The sequence below is a fragment of the Aspergillus stella-maris genome (assembly GCF_047715825.1).
Source record: "Aspergillus stella-maris strain CBS 113639 unplaced genomic scaffold BDV14scaffold_36, whole genome shotgun sequence".
NCBI classification, from domain to species: domain Eukaryota; kingdom Fungi; phylum Ascomycota; class Eurotiomycetes; order Eurotiales; family Aspergillaceae; genus Aspergillus; species Aspergillus stella-maris.
This window is the reverse complement of record NW_027396830.1, coordinates 79035-94605: the sequence shown is the minus strand read 5'-3', so window position 1 is coordinate 94605 and position 15571 is coordinate 79035. Positions and strand designations below refer to the sequence as shown.

At 48.8% G+C, this 15571-nt stretch overlaps 5 protein-coding genes across 5 annotated transcripts; 2 read left to right on the top strand and 3 right to left on the bottom strand.

Moving 5' to 3' along the window:
• Positions 1–209: 209 nt before the first annotated feature.
• On the top strand, positions 210–2015 carry BDV14DRAFT_201258 (putative C6 transcription factor; the record flags this gene model as incomplete). The annotated part of the gene is made up of 1 exon (XM_073773710.1): positions 210–2015. One exon carries the CDS (start codon positions 210–212, stop codon positions 2013–2015), a length of 1806 nt encoding a protein of 601 aa, XP_073626967.1.
• A 1802-nt stretch (positions 2016–3817) lies between these two features.
• Positions 3818–5405, bottom strand: BDV14DRAFT_201257 (glycoside hydrolase family 39 protein; the record flags this gene model as incomplete). The annotated part of the gene is made up of 4 exons (XM_073773709.1): positions 3818–3880; positions 3945–4668; positions 4722–5029; positions 5079–5405. 4 exons carry the CDS (start codon positions 5403–5405, stop codon positions 3818–3820), a joined length of 1422 nt encoding a protein of 473 aa, XP_073626966.1.
• Positions 5406–11677: 6272 nt separating this feature from the next.
• Positions 11678–12669, top strand: BDV14DRAFT_175503 (uncharacterized protein). The gene is made up of 3 exons (XM_073769086.1): positions 11678–12102; positions 12183–12311; positions 12387–12669. The coding sequence occupies exons 1-3, from the start codon at positions 11778–11780 to the stop codon at positions 12458–12460; spliced, it is 528 nt and encodes a 175-aa protein (XP_073626965.1). The 5' UTR covers positions 11678–11777; the 3' UTR covers positions 12461–12669.
• Positions 12670–12831: 162 nt separating this feature from the next.
• Positions 12832–13293, bottom strand: BDV14DRAFT_201255 (type II toxin-antitoxin system death-on-curing family toxin; the record flags this gene model as incomplete). The annotated part of the gene is made up of 1 exon (XM_073773708.1): positions 12832–13293. The coding sequence occupies one exon, from the start codon at positions 13291–13293 to the stop codon at positions 12832–12834; it is 462 nt and encodes a 153-aa protein (XP_073626964.1).
• A 1296-nt stretch (positions 13294–14589) lies between these two features.
• BDV14DRAFT_201254 (uncharacterized protein) lies at positions 14590–14973 on the bottom strand (the record flags this gene model as incomplete). Its single annotated transcript, XM_073773707.1, has 1 exon — positions 14590–14973. The coding sequence occupies one exon, from the start codon at positions 14971–14973 to the stop codon at positions 14590–14592; it is 384 nt and encodes a 127-aa protein (XP_073626963.1).
• Positions 14974–15571: the final 598 nt, after the last annotated feature.

Sequence of the window (15571 nt, the reverse complement as noted above, 5' to 3'; positions counted from 1 at the left end):
AGGAAAGGGAAAGGTCAGATAATATCCGTGAGCGCGAGCTGTCTACATCTGCTCAACATTGGTTTACCATGTCTGGAACTTGCACTAATACCCAAGAGCGTCTTACAATGGGGCACAGGCAGGCCACGTGACAGAGATGACCAACCGGTTCCACACTGCATGGTCGATGACTCCGTCGGAAGTGCAATCCTAGAGAGTCTCGGTATACGATGTCATTGCGACCAAAACACCAACGACGCTCCCGAGTTGCCTGTGAGCCCTGTCGGACCCGAAAGCGGAAATGTAACGGACGCCAACCATGTGAAACATGCATTGACCATGCATACGACTGCTACTACGATGTTAGTACGCGGAAGAAGCGGAACAAAGGCGCTCCAGCGGGCAGCTCAAAAGCACAACTCATCAGCCAGCCAAGCTTGCCACCGGAAAGTAGCACGAAGTCCAGTTCACCGCGACCGGCATACACGCCGGATTTCCAAGATGTCGCGCCCATGGAATCCAATTCAGGGGCCGCGTTTGTGCGAAGGCTGGGCCTGACACTGGACCCGACCAATGCCCCAGAGCCCCAGATCTTTGCCTGGAACGTGGGAACGCGCCAGTTGCCTGGGACGTACTGCGCCTTGCCGCTCATCGACGTCATCTCCCAGGCAGAGATGCAGCGTCTGTTGCAGATCTTTTTCGAAAAGGTCAGCACTGTCTACGGCTTTATTGACCGCGAGGCCTGCAACGAAGTCATCCAGGCCCGGTGGTTGCGATCCCCTACGCTCGAGCCGTACGACACCGTCCTCTGCGGCGTTGCAGCAGTGGGATACCTCTTCTCCGAGCGAAAGGCAGTCGCTGCTGAACTGCACCTTGTCGAAACAGCCCGTATGGCGCTGGAGCACAATTCCATGTTTGGCGTGCCCTCGGCAACGCTTATCTCCGGGTGGACGCTGCGACTCATGTACCTACGGCTCGCTGGCACCCCTCACTCCGCCTGGATGGTCAGTTGTTCGCTATTGCATATGGTCGACGCAAGCGGGTACCATCTGGATCCGGCATCGACGGACTGCCCGCGGCCGGCACTGGTCCGGCCGCCTGCCAACGTTGACCCGGATATCCGCCGACGACTCGTTGCGTACGTGCAGTACGTTAATATGTGGGTTTCATATGACCTGGGACGATCGCGTGTCCAGCTGTACGGGGCCCCATATACGTCTCCCAATACAACGAGCCCGGGCGACTACACCGCGGAGATGCTTGATCTCCTTCCGCACTCCGAACTCCTGGCGCCGCACAAGCCGGTGGACCTGGGGCAACTAATGACACTGCTATCCACTGTTCTTGAAAGCGAGCGCATACAGGCTCCATATATCCTGTCGCAATGTAACCTGGCGCTATGCATCTTCCGTCGGCTGCGAACGCTGCAGACCCGCACAATCACAACCACAACAAATAACACCGGAACCGACCTACCGATTACAACGCGCCTTCTCGCCCTCTGTGTAAAAGCCCTCTCCAGCGCACGCGAATTGCTCAATGCACTCTGCCCCTGGAGCCACGTCGCCAACGTGCCCTTCCAGATCGTGTACACGATGCTCGTAATCGACACGCCTAAATCTACTGTCATTCTATCCGAGGCCATGAAGACGCTCAAACTTGTCCGAGATACCTATGACACGGAGGCCCTGCGCGAGGCTTGTCGAGCAGTAGGGCTCCTGGTACTTTCACAACAGAGAAAAAAAGAGCGCGAGGCAAGGGAGTTAAAGGATATTCTGGCCGTCCATATGCCTGCATCTACTTTAGAATCTCCAACAACGGCGACGGATGATTTGGGACAGGGTACAGGATTGGGTTTCGGGCTGCAGCTGTCAGAACAGGAGCGCCCGGAGCTGGCGGTGTACTTTGGTGATTATATGCAAGAACTGCCGGGCTTGGGCTTTGGTGCGGGCTTTAATGGTTATGGGCTTACGCAGCTGCTGGGGGCAGATGGGCTGGCGCTCGAAGTAGAGCCTTTCTACCCGCATATGGGCTAACGCGGTACTGAAAGCTGTCTATCGCGCTGCTTGTTTTGCACTGTTTGTTTTGCACCGTAAAATGATTATGATCATGACCAAAATTTGTATGTTTTTGTTGCAAGCGGAGAAGGCAGTATATTTGAAGTTGGTATGCAAGTAAGAGATAGACCTTTTTATTATTGCTTGTTCACGGGTGCTGTTCGCTTAGATAGGGCAAGTACGTGACAACTGAAGCTCTCTGGATATATCATCCGCACCCGGAGCCTTTGTTTGAGCTTTCATGGTTTTTATTCTTTCGAAATCCGACTTATTGCTTAGAGTTGATTCTTTCACCTCTAAAGCCGGAGTGCGCTCTCCCGTTGCAAAGTTCACCATGGCATACCACACAACAAAACAAATCGACCGCGCATCATCATCTCAAAGTCTCTCCTCTACAAAAGGCTACGCCAGTTTACGCAGAGGCGATCCAAATTTCCTCTATAAGGCGAAAGAGTGGCCCCCGGGTATTGAAGGCTGATTGGGTCGGGAATGGAAACCGTTAGGCTCGGACCGAACCATTGAGTGATTGAGAAATCAGGCGTTTTATTAAAATAAGAACCTTGATCCACTAGACTAGATTGTAGAACTGTAGGTTCTCATACCCTTCATAGGCTCTAGGATTCTTGAACACATGGCTTGGCTCATCTTTAAGAATAGATGACCTCACAGCAGGCTGGTGAGTTGCTGACAGTCGATGAGTGATCAATCTCCGTATCATACAACGTCTAAAGAGGGTAACGATGCCTCTGGGCCAGCCGAAGTGTCGGGAGTGGCTTGCCAGCAGCCAGGCGGCGGGTTTTCCCGCAGTGGTAGATGTACTGCAAAAAACATGCGTTGCAGAAATTGTAGTAATAAAAAGGGCTTTAGGCTCAGGAACCTCTAAAAGCTAGAAGAAACATCTTGAAAAAGCAAAAGAAATTGAAAATGCCGTGATTCACTATAAGTCAGTGGATGAGAAGTCAACTGAGCTCGCTGAAAGAGGCGAGGGATGAACTTCGTGAACTATTCAAATCTGCCATCAGGACAGTATTTGCTTACTGTAACATCCGTGAGGTATGACTTGCAGCGGAACTATATATCCCATTTGCTGAAGAAACTCGCATAGCGTGGTGCCCTTGCCCTTACACAACTACCTTGAGCCAATTGAGCCTGGAAGGCAACGCCTACAGAACAAAGCTATCCTTCTCGCACGCGATACAGAGTCCCTACTCTCGCAGCGCCACGAAGTGCTGACGAACCTTGGATATTGGCTGGAAAGCACGAGACCCAGCCGTAAACGCAACGTATAAACGAATGAGACTTGACAAGAGGAATTATAACGCTTAATAGAAGCGCAAAAGTGCACAACGGGTAGAAGACGACGAATCAAAATTAAAGAAAAAGATAAAAGGGCTCGGAAGCGTACGCGACAGCTGTGACTGACACAGCTGAACCGCTTACACAGTCTTCTGGAGCATGAAGAAGAAGTTTACACTATACCTGCCACTAACGGCCGAGATCCTCGATCAGAACTCGCGCCTTTAAGCAGCGACTCATTGGACTTCCTCTTCCTGTCAATGGGCACCATAGTGCTTCGAATAACACCAGTACGTGTGAGACTACTTGATTACTAGATACAGATCATTATGAATGAGGAGTTTCCAACACCTGCTACTTTGATTCGATCTGACTAGGTAATTCTGGTATCCGTCTAGTATGATTTGCAGCAGTTTTCATAACGGCTCATGCGTCGGAAAATCTAATCTTGTCGAGGAGAACACCATAATCCTCAAGGGACCTTCTCAGTTGACGAACTCGAATGCATAAGCCGTGTACTCGTTATCGGGGGTGACCCAGAATGTGATCTATTTGTTCGTTAATCAAATTGGCTGTCGAGTTCCAGCTCAGTGGGATAGGGTAAACACTCACCTGACCATTGGAAATAGTGTGTTCTGCAATGCCCAAGTCGGTCGGAGCAGGGCCTTCCTCATACCACTCTCGATGATTGAATCGCAGAGTGCGGATCCTGACAGTTCCGCTAGTAATTCCAACAGCGCTCAAGCCAGTTACAGTGACGTCATAAGTTCTAATGCCGTATTGGGGCCTCAGACCGGTCAAGATCTTGACGGTATCCTTCGCGCTATCCCGGGTTGCATAGACCTCAAAAATACCATCTCCAGATGCGGTAGTAGCTACTCGGCTTCCAGTCATGGACTGAGTATAGTAGTTGTATACCCACCACTGAGCAGCGGGGAAATAGTTAGATCCCTCGAAGTTGACCAAGCCAGCCATGCCATTGTGGAGATTTGTCTCTCCCATACCCCAGTGGGCACGCAGACCTTTTATGTTTTGTCTCTCAAAGTTACTGATGTACCAAACACTTCCAGCATTTGTCTGGTCACCTCCTGCAGGGGCGCCGTACTCGTTGACATTGACCTCCTTGTAAGGAAGGCTCCTAGAGTTAAGCATTGACGTCAGGGTGCCCTGGGCAGCAGTAACAGTGTATTGAAGACCGAGGATGTGGTAGGTGTAAATATCTGGGACAGTGTTTGTAGACTTGACATGATCCATCCACCGAGTCCAGAAAGTGTTGCCAGTGTCGGGAGGGACAGAAATAGACGGGCCAGTTATCGGGAGAGATGATAGCTCGGACCTTAAAAACACATTATTTCATGGATCTGGTAAGCTGGGACGTGTAAAACTCACTTGAAGCGACTGTACATGCGTGTCCAAGTCTCGAGGTATTGCGAGTAGTCTGCGTTCCAAAACAAGGTCGAGTCAGGCTCGTTCCAAAGATCAAGCTCTAGGCCATCCTGCATGTTGTTATTCTTAATAAAGGCAATGACTTGGCCCATGAAATCGTCGAAGGGGTTCCAGTTGCCTCCATCGCCAGGGTACTGGAAGCTGCTTCCCTGGACACTGTCTGCGCCCCACAGGTCATGGACAAGGAGCTGGAACCGAGCCCCTGTTGCACGAGAAGTCCGGTAGTTTGACAAAAACGACATCAAGCGACCCTAAACATGTTAGGAAAGTTTTAGCATAGGTACACCGGGATAATCTTACCTCTAGTTGCCCGCTGGCGTAACCAAGACTGGGAGAAGGTAACTGAGCACCCCCCGCACGGCAGTATTTGAATCCAGAGCCAGACCGAAGGTTGGCTGGGATAGCTGTGTTGGCAGATCCATCCTTGTTGTCAGGCAATCCATAAATAAAGCCGGCACCCAAATGCTGAGGAGCGCCTTGTGTAGACCCCAGATTGACGATAGCAGTACCTTCAGCACGCTTCTCGATCGTTTCGCTGCCACGCTTTCCAAGACTCTCGCTTGGAAGAGCACTTGAGACACCCAATTGTGCCAATACGACACAGTTCAGGATCGGATTAAGTCTCATCTTTGTCGTAAATTGAGAGAAGATAGATGGATACGGTTCTCGGTTAGTCAATCCCTGCTTGCCTGTAGGTTGGGGTTGGATTCAGCGCCTTGTCAAGGCCATTTTATAGAGAAACCCTATGTGGGGCGCAAAGGTCATATTTCCCTATTGAGTGCGGACGAAGTAAACACCGAACTTGTTGAGTTAGGCCGGGGTGATCTGGGGTAGCCGGTCAAATCAGCGGTGGCCTTCATTTATCGCCCTGCATGACCACGTTGTTCCTGCCACATAGAAGAGGATACCCATTCTGATCCCCCAAAGATTTTAGTCACTTCTGAAAAATGCAGGGGTTAGGATCGCCAAGACCATATGACCTTCTCCGCACGAACAACCAGGTTTTGACGGAGTATCAGCCAATGAGGCAGCAAAACCGCCGACAGATGTTGTGAAATGCCACGCCCGACTAGCTGTCCTAAACGGACTATACTTGCTCGCATATGGTGACTTGTGTAAATCTTATCGGAATATACAAGCTGAGCCAGATATAGTAAAAAAGCGGTGCGGAGAGCTTAAAAAGCTATGTCGCGATTTCGATGACGTTCTTGGTGGAATATTTGGGAGATATCGAGTGATCGAGACAACACAACCGGTTCTTCCATTGTTATTGTTGTCATTGTGGGGAGGGGAAAATGGGAGAACTCTTGTGGACTGGTCTTAGACTGTGGCTTTTTCATGCATTTTGTATTTTCGATCAAGCTCAATCACACACACGTCCTGGTGGCTTTTGGGTAGGAAGAGGTGTTTTGAATGTTGGTTAGAGTATGACTAAATCTAGACGAGTAAAATGAGCGATACTGGAAAGTAGAGTATAACGTCACATCGAGCTGCTGCCTGGACTCAACTAGGATCTCTGGGATGACTGAGCCACAGTTCCGAGCACTACGCCCACTACCTAATTAAGGCAGTGCAGTATATCCTGTTTCAGTCTGTGTATATGATACCTAGCCCCAGAATTATAGATTCACTTAGGCCCCAGCCCAAACTGATGATGCTGCACCTATTGAGTCCCAGTCAGACTCCGACGCCCCAGTTAATGCCCTTATCCTTTCGACCCTATCCTCGGCGCTGTACATCATTTTTTTTGGCAACATCCGGGCGCTGGTCACCTTAAATAGACTGGAGGAATACAGCTCCTTTTTATTTATAATAGTTTGGGCTATTATCCTGTGTTTCTGCAAGCTAAAGCTTGACCACCTATACAACCCTATTATTCTTATTCCAACCACATTCACCCTTGTTAGTGGACTTGTGGTTACTTGAGGTTTAGTATTTGTACCCTTCCAGGTGGTTGCGCTAATTGCTGTTTAGGGACCAGGATTAGTATTTTACTATGCCAGGCAGTGGTGGTTAGCCAGAAGCAGCCACAGTCACCTGGCTTAGCAAGGTAATGCGTGGCTGTTTAGCTATAGATAATATTATTGTACTCTAATTCCCCTGTTAGTCCAAACCGTATCTACTTACATTCGTGCTCTTGATTTCTGTCCTGGTGGCAGATATTTACATGCAATCCATCTACCTTGGTAAATGCATATGCAAAGAGGCGCAGCCCGCGATATTAATTGTGCAAAGGATAGACAAACAAGCATTTCAAGTTATATCACTCGCCTTAGAACCCTAGGTAGTGGTGGGGGAAACAATTGGATCTATAGTCAACCTTGAGCCTTTTAACAGCACAAATATCCCCACCATTCTAAAGGCATTACGCCTTATGTAGTATCTTGGCAAGTCAATCTAGCATTATTGTCATTATTTCAAACTGCAGTTGAATCCGTTGAATCTCACATGTGCCTGTGACCTGCCCGATGGGGATGACACTTTTACCACGTATTACTTGAATGAAAACCAAGACTCGTGGCTTCATGGTTGGTGCTAATTATCCCTTGATCTTAATAATCAGCAATTCAGAATGGAGATCCAGGCTCTAGTTCACCGATTGCAGAGCAGAAACACCTTATGACGGTCCCTTTATCTCCCTGACTTTTCCCCGTCGCAGCTTCTCTGTCTAGCAACTTCTATCCTTGATTCCTCTTTGCCTTCTCATTGCGGCAACTCATTCCGTATCCTAGAGGCCTGGCTCCGACGAGAGTAGAGTTGTTTTAGATCAGGATGCATTGGCCAGGCCCTGGCTGCAGTACAACCCAGATAGTTCTCTGGCCGCCTGACACGACGCGATTATCATCTCTGTTAATATTTGTGAGATTCCATAGGCGACGCTCTATGCGGTCGCTGAACGTGCCGTGCCGTAGATTCTACGTTAAGGTTGTTAAAAATCTAGCTGTCGACGAGTCAAGCTGATTTTTGTTCCTTTGTTTGGCTTCAGAGCCGCTGCGTGAGCCTTCGGCAGGGCGTAATTCAGCTACGTCAGATCGAAGGGGAAAAGACCACCAAAAGGAAGGGAAGATAGATTGCTGTTACCCAATCCACAGCGACCGCCGGCATCCACTGAACCTTGATCGGCTCATGACTAGTTTGTATCCGCTCGTCCTTCGACCACAGTTGGAACGTCAAGTCAGCTGCACCGACCACGACTCGAACATTAAACGTCGCTCGCCAGTATTGTGGGCGCGTACTGTACCACCGTCTGTTCTTTAACTTTCAATCTACATGATCGGTACTGATATCTAAGCTACACACACGCTGTACATCCTTGTTCTTCATGCTCTTTGGAAGCGCATGGGGAGCTTCCGTAGACATTACAATCGATACCTTCCATGGAAAGTGCTCCTCTCCAGGCTTCATTTTGAGTTGGAAATCTTCGATATCCCCGTGTGGGAAATAGGATAGCCCTGCAACTCTATGTTAGTAACCTAGAACAGTCCTAGAAATGCGACTACACCAAGAATGGACGGGGGCGCACCTGGATTATCAACCACTGAATCTGATCTACGGCGTAGAGATTATTATCTTGCGGGTCTTTCCGAACTGGCTCTCCAAGGTTTCTCCGGGTGGTAGATCAGATCACAGATAATTCCGTAGCTCACGGGTGAGCATCTCGACCCAAACATTACAACGCGACGTTTTAATTGCTGTATCCGGTCAAGCACTAGCCCATGCACAACGGCGAGCTGCGGCTCCCCCGCCATGAGCACTTGTAGACCCAAGACATTAGAATGCTTCGCCACCCCGGGAATTGCATACCGTTCATGAAGACGTTGTCGGAGGTATGGCGAACTTCCAAAGCCACCGGAGAGAACTAGGTAGGACTAGGTGGTTGAGCATGTTACTCATCTGCGGATGATGGAAAGACTAACAATATGGCGTTGTGGATATTTACCCTGCATCTTCAGAATTTGACCATCAAGAAGCTCACACATTTCGTCGATCTTGGTATCGAATGCACGCTGGACATATTCCCTAGTAGGATTAGCTTGGTTTACGTCATGCTACGAGGTGAGACTCACCACGCGATGCTCATCTGGCCACCTTGAATGCCAGCACCGGGTATTCAGAATGTGTGTGCTCAATTAAGAATGAGTAGACTCGCCCTCGACGTTGCCCAGCTGTTCCAGTTGCACAGGCTCTCCACGGTTGGATGTCAGTTTCAGCACGTTTACATCCTTCTCATGATTTAGAAATAACAAAGATGTGAGCAGTGAGAGTCAATCCCTACCGTCGTTCCACCCTTAATAGGCATGACAAGCCAGCAAGCCTAGCAAGTACCTAGGAGCTTAATAGGTATAATAAATAATATTATATGAAAATACTTATTCCAGGGTCTATGGAAACCGGCAGAACCTGCAACACTGAGATTAAGAATAGAGGATATTGAATTCTATGATTGACAGAAGGGTACTTTTGAGAAAACAGCTTGACGATTAGTACTTTTAAAGTAGATAACCCTTATCCTCCTTGTAAGGCACCGTGCCCACGGTAGCCTGAGTGATACGATTTGATAAAGAGGATTCTCAATAAGTCAATAGAATTATTTGATCCTAGCCCTGGGCTCGACACAGATTGAATTGCTTGAAGACGTCTAACTACCCTGGATATAACAGTGAGAAGGACACAAAGTTTCTTTCCCTGAGGGAATATTCTCAAAAGAAAGCTGCGATACAAGAGCCGAGATTATTTACCGTTGTCCCATATGTTGTGCAGGGGACTTAGTTTGGTTGTTCAATGTGCTGTGTCGGAAACCCCGCCTATGGTTAAGCCCTCGGAGTTGGAATGTGTAAATTCCAATAGTGAGGGGCTATATCAGTTGTACACGTTTATCTATCATCTTTCTGTTATGTAACTAGACCTATGAGCTTGCTCACTCAGTCAATATTCACCTAGTTCTCTCTGTTCTGAAGCTACTTCCTCTGACCAACTGTAGGTTTCACTACAGTGTTGACCAACAGCCATCGCAATATGTTTCCTACACAATCAAGTGGACACTGAGACTTGAGAATCCTACCCCTCATCATGTATGGAGAAATCAATCGTTAATCATCAAGAAGAAGACAATCGTCTACAAAGAATAGAGAACCATTAATCAAGGCATCCGCTCCTTAGTAGGCCATGTGCGTGTAGTCGATACAGTGCGATTCTGCCCTTTTTGACCCAAAATGTCCTTCCATGATTTGAATAGGCGGAGTTGTTTTTTAAGTCCCAATTCCGAGCCCTTTCTTGGTCAAAGGGGGTTAGCCTATTGTATTTATCCCGGTGGGCAGTTGAGCTTCATGTCTAGTTGCAGCATGACATTGCTGCTAAGCCACCTGGTCATGTCAAGACATGAGTAAGTGCCGGCAAGCATTTCAGCCCTCTGTCCTTCTATCTTTAGCCCATAATCTCTTTATTTCCATTAATGGACCCCTTCTTTCAGTTACCAGCTGGCCTTCTCAAAGGTGCCAACATTTTACGTCCTGTCATAGCGACCCCCCTTTCTGCGTTTCCCGGCTGGCTCACTACCAACTTCGGTCAAAATGCCTAACCTCGACGAACCTCTATACTATCGAGCAAATCACTCTACTTCAGATTGGGGTACAAGCTGTCGTCATATACTAGATAATGTGCACAGGGAAAGATTTCCGGTCAGCACCAGTGATAACTATGTAGGCGTCGATACGCACCTTTGATTTTTGTATGCTCTCCGCTGCGTGACTTTCGGCTGGGGGATAACATCAAAGCCCTTCACGGCGGGGACTGCTGCATGATCTTGGCAACAGAAGGGTGCAACAGGATACAGGGTCTTGCCCTATGGATGTTCACTGCCTTAAATGAAATGCAATATAACATGGCAGCGGCAATTGCTTGTCTCTAACGCACCCATGTAGTATCACTACGGCCATTCGATGAATTGCGGTACTGTCAAACCGCACGCACCAACTGCCAGTGTACGTTCGGTTCTTGGTACGTGGTTCGATCGCGCGATTGGGAAGGAGTAGGCAGGTTGTACAGGCCTGGCCACTTTCACAGGATTGAGGATCAACACGCCGCGTACAGTGTTGTTCTGCTGAATTGTTCTAGGCCAGCTGGTTAGGCTTGACGTAGCAGCCCGGACTCATAACCTATGTTATGAAATATCCATGTGCACAGGGAAAGGAGGGCAGAACAACACTGTATCGACTACACGCACGTAGTCTACTAAGGGGCGGATGCCTGAATAAAAGGTCGCTATTCTCTGTAGACGATTCTCTTGTTCTTGACAATGCTTCGATGATTGATGCATGAGAGGGACAGGTTTCTCAGGAGTTGGAGTAACTCGGCGGCTAAGCTAGAGATCAAGTGGTCTCCCACTTTTGTATCACTTATACTAAGGTGTATAGTCTATTTGTATGATGATTATGGTATTCATACTACAAGCCACGGCCCTTCGCTCTGTTGGAGGGGTGGGGCTTGTTCTCACAGGGCCTGATAGCCTTTGGCGTTTTGCAATAGGCTAAATACAGTCAGGGCTCCCTTGCAGCATGGTGCCGCCTCGGCTACGCTCCGTATTAGCACAGCAGCTCTACAATAGGCCCGCCGCAGGTTTTTGTAATGCGTGGTTAAACTCGTGCTCCCTCCCTCACTTTGATTGTCCAAGGCAGAAGGCTGTAGTATCCATATTTAGCATACAGTCTAACTTCCTGTACTTGCAAAGAAGTTGATAAGACTTATATAGAAGGTAGGGTAAAAGCATGTAAATGCCATTGCAGAGAGCGACTGTTAGTGTTGTCACTTGTGCGTGGCTCGGGAAAATGGGTTGATCCGCATTCCGAGTCCCAGGCTCCGTCTCCGTCTGCATCAGCCTCCAGTCTCCACCGAGCCTGCCACCAATCTCGATCTGTAGCTCTGCTCTAGAGTCTAGACTCTAGACAGCTTGCAATACATCAAGAACAACCTAGCCCTCAAGTTCAAGCATCTTAGCTCCCCATGTTCCGCCGTGCGTCCCGACACCTGGTCTTCCTCCAACAACACAGTGCCAAGCGCCTGTGTTTCCCAGCCCCCTCGCGCTATTTCCACCGAATCACAACAGATTTCGTCCATGAGAACGAGAGTGGAGAGCTGGTCTCTAGGAAGGTCGGCTGCATTATCGGCAACCCAGGCGAATCCTACCTATTGATTGAGCCCGAGGTTGGGAGTGCCCTGCGTGCTGCCTGTCTCACTGCGCCGGGTTCTGCAGCGTCGGCACCTGCTACTAAAGATCAACAAAATTGCAAGCTTACATTCTTCCATGAGTCGCTGCATTTTGGGTTTGGTGAGTGGTAATGGCTGATTTTCTAAACAAAATATGGCATCTGCTCTGCTCTACTCTGCTTCAAAATTAATGCTATTCAGAGTCCCTGGATTATCCCCGCCTCTACGTCCCCAGCCAACTTCCTCGCCAAACAAAACTGGATAAGAGCCCTGCAACTCTATTCTTCAATCGTGCAATGGATGAGATTGTCTTGGATGGGACTGGTGACGGTGCGCTTGCAGTCTTACCTAGTTTCCCCACTCCTTTTTCGTGGCACGGCTGGCTAATTCCTCTTCCTTATATAGCTAACTTCGCTGAACTGGCACATAACACAGGTCGAGACCTGGGGCCTGCACTCGACGCTTTGAAGAATATGTGAATCCTATGTTGTTTTATCCTGCAGGGTGAAGGGCGAGCTACCGAGCTAGCTAGGGTATGAGAAGGATTATGAGAAAATGAAAATTTGTGCGGTGAGATAGATCGGGCTAATACATATGTGGATGCCTGTCGCTTGATATGTGAATAAAATACTTGACTCGTTCACAGAACAGACAGCGTCCGCTGGCCACATCACCCCCTTCCCAAAACATGGATCAACCAATCTGCACGGCAATGATAATTTGAGGTACAAGAGGCCCCTTAAAACCCGCGACAATCATCAAAATAAAAGGACTTTTGGGACCAGATGAATGCCACCATCCAGACCCACTGAATTGCCACCCCCAGGATCCATGTGACAGGGTATGTAGCTTAATACTCAGTAGCCCCATTTCTGTACTCAACGACATCCGGCGGCAGCGAAGACAGAGGCTTTGCCACAGACTGATAGTAAGCCCCCAACTGCTCCACAGTCCACTGGTTGGTAACAACTGCAACGTGGGCATTCGCGAGGGGCTGATTGTGCGCGTCCTGCTCTGCGAATGGGATTGTCTGGAGGGCGTACCCGTTGATCTTCAAGAACATATCAGCAGCTAACAGGGCCGTGCGCTTGTTCCCGTCCTGGTACGCGTGGTTCTTCATTATCTTCTCGGCCAGGTTTGCTGCGAGCTTGAAGACATCCTGCTCCTGCGTGTAATGTTTCATATTCATGGGCGAGGCCACGGCGGATTCCAGCATTCCGGGCTGGCTGAGGACGCCGTTGACCATAACAGATGTTGCGTGCAGGCGCTGGATTTGGATTGCCGTGAGGAAGCGCAAGGTAGTTGTCGCCATTATGTTTAGATTTGATGCGGTTGTGGTCGGGAGCTAAAGTAAGTAGATGCGTTAGATATGTTGCGTTTAGGAAGTCTTTGCGACTTACAATAGTTTGACCTTGTAGAAGACACCATGTGGGGAGAGAAGTGTCTGTTTTACCAGGGTCCAGTCCATGTGGAAGAAAAGATGCCGGTATTTTTCCATAACACAAGTGTGCCCGGTTGGCGTTGCCTGCAAGGCTGTCTTGGACGTGGCTGCACGTTGATTACTCCTTTGGCCAGGAAGACTACAACAGATCTGGAAAGTGCAAAGGCGTCTATTATCAATGATATGAACTTCATGCTTTATTAAGAGAAGTGCTTTTGCAGGAACGAAATTTCAAGAAATGTAGGCACCTTTATTTGCACGTTGGCGCAAGACATAAGGCAGACAACAGGAGGCGTATACTGACCTGAATCAAGCCAAATACCTTGTTATAAAATGCTTAGCTTCTTCTTGATAGCAATTCCTTTTTCTTCGTGGGCTGTCTTAGGCAACTCAACGACGCCGGTGTTTAGAGTATGGCATGAGTAACCAATCTTCAATCGCACAGGGGAAATATGGTGAATATCAAGGTTTACAGGTGGGTTGAAAGACGGGTCATCATGTCTATTCCTTCTCACCCTGATTTCATCCGAGTCGCGCGACGGTAAAGCGGCCTCACCCTAAGCTCATCCGGACAGCACCAACCCGACCTTTGGCCGCATTGAAGCCACACGCCGGCTGGTTAGTAGTATGGTGGGTGACCACATGCGAATCCCAGCTGTTGTATGTTTTCATTTTTCTTGTAAAGGATTTTCTTTTCTTACTGCTCTTTAAAAAACAAGAGCAGTGCAAGGACTATAGAATTTAGAAAGTACTCTAAGGCAGTGTTAGATGTTTAGGAGTATGACGAGTGTTAGCCAAGGTAAACTTATTTTTGAGATTACTTAGCTAGGCCAATCATACAGCGCCTCGCTTATTTGTTTGTATACATCATTTCTGGAAGAGATATATTTACGGAGTATTCTGGAGGGGCTCAGACGGACGTGCAGATGGCTTTCAATTGGATACTCTTTCAGAAAAGCCTTCCCAAGCTCGGTTTCTAGGTCCGGAAGAGTCCAGGTTCTCGTCGGGTCAGACATCGGGGCAGACTTGCCGAGTGCAAAGCCCCAGACTTGCATGATTGCATAGATCCGATCTAGGGAGTCGCTTGCGTTGCGCGATTTGGCTGTGAAGTATAATGATAGACGATCTCGCTGCCACATTGAGTCCAACCCTCTTTCATGGCGGGAATCAAACAAATGAGGCTGCAAAGGTGGAATCTGGACGCTCTAGTAGTACTAGGGGGAATAACTCGTGGATTTTTGTAAACCATGTCAGCAGATGCTGCAAGGTGATGATATACCCGTTTTCAGACAATGCGTATTCATCGCCGACAACGAGCTTTGCGGACGGCCTCAGGAACCTCTCCTGCAGCGTCCATAGGGAGGTAAACCACGGCAGATTGGCAATTCTGACCAGGGAATCATACCCTGATTCGAATGTCCACTCGTCAATCTCGGCCTTTCCCAGTAGCAATTCTGGGTCAGGCTCTGGTGGCGCAGTTGCCTTGGAGAAGGTGCACTCGAGATCGCGCAGCTGCCAGAGGTTTCCAGGCTGCCATTCCACGGAGCGCATGGTGATCGCATCTAGAAGTCTGGCTGGCCAATCTTCCATGGGGTCAGGTACTTTTGCGCTATTCAAAGTTAGAAGACAATCAATCTTGTTAATGCTCCTTACGGATGGAATTTACTCGGCACCCATAACCTCCTCCCAAAGATGCTTCTTAACGCGAAACAAAGAATCAGATTCTGCGACCACAGAAACAATCTCTTGTTCCTCCACATCTTGACCAGCATATCCAAATCCCAAGTCGGCGAGTAGCGAGGAATACCAATCCCTTCTTTGCCGCAGGGTTAGAATATTCCCTCTTCCCTAAGCTTCCCATGGCGCTGTATTGCGTTCCATGTCACGTTTCAGCTCACGGTTTCTGGCCTTCCTGACTTCGTACTCTGATAGCCAGGCTCCATCATCCTTGCTCGACTCTAGATCCGTAATTCATCGTCGGACGATCCCATCAGATATCTGTATGTCACTCCCGGGGGAACGTAAGGTCGCGTTAAGTTACTGTACGCCATGTTTGGAGGCCGGGTATGTCATATCGAGCGACGGAGGGGCTCTTGGGTGATGGGAGAGAACCTTGGGCGGCTAGGCTTCAAGACCTCGAGAGCCGCAT

Excerpts from the sequence above, each read along its gene's own strand:
- BDV14DRAFT_175503 (XM_073769086.1), top strand. The coding sequence starts at position 11,778 with ATGTTCCGCCGTGCGTCCCGACACCTGGTCTTCCTCCAACAACACAGT. Across the intron at positions 12,103-12,182 it reads GTCGCTGCATTTTGGGTTTG|AGTCCCTGGATTATCCCCGC; the intron begins GTGAGTGGTAAT and ends AATGCTATTCAG. Across the intron at positions 12,312-12,386 it reads CTTGGATGGGACTGGTGACG|CTAACTTCGCTGAACTGGCA; the intron begins GTGCGCTTGCAG and ends TTCCTTATATAG.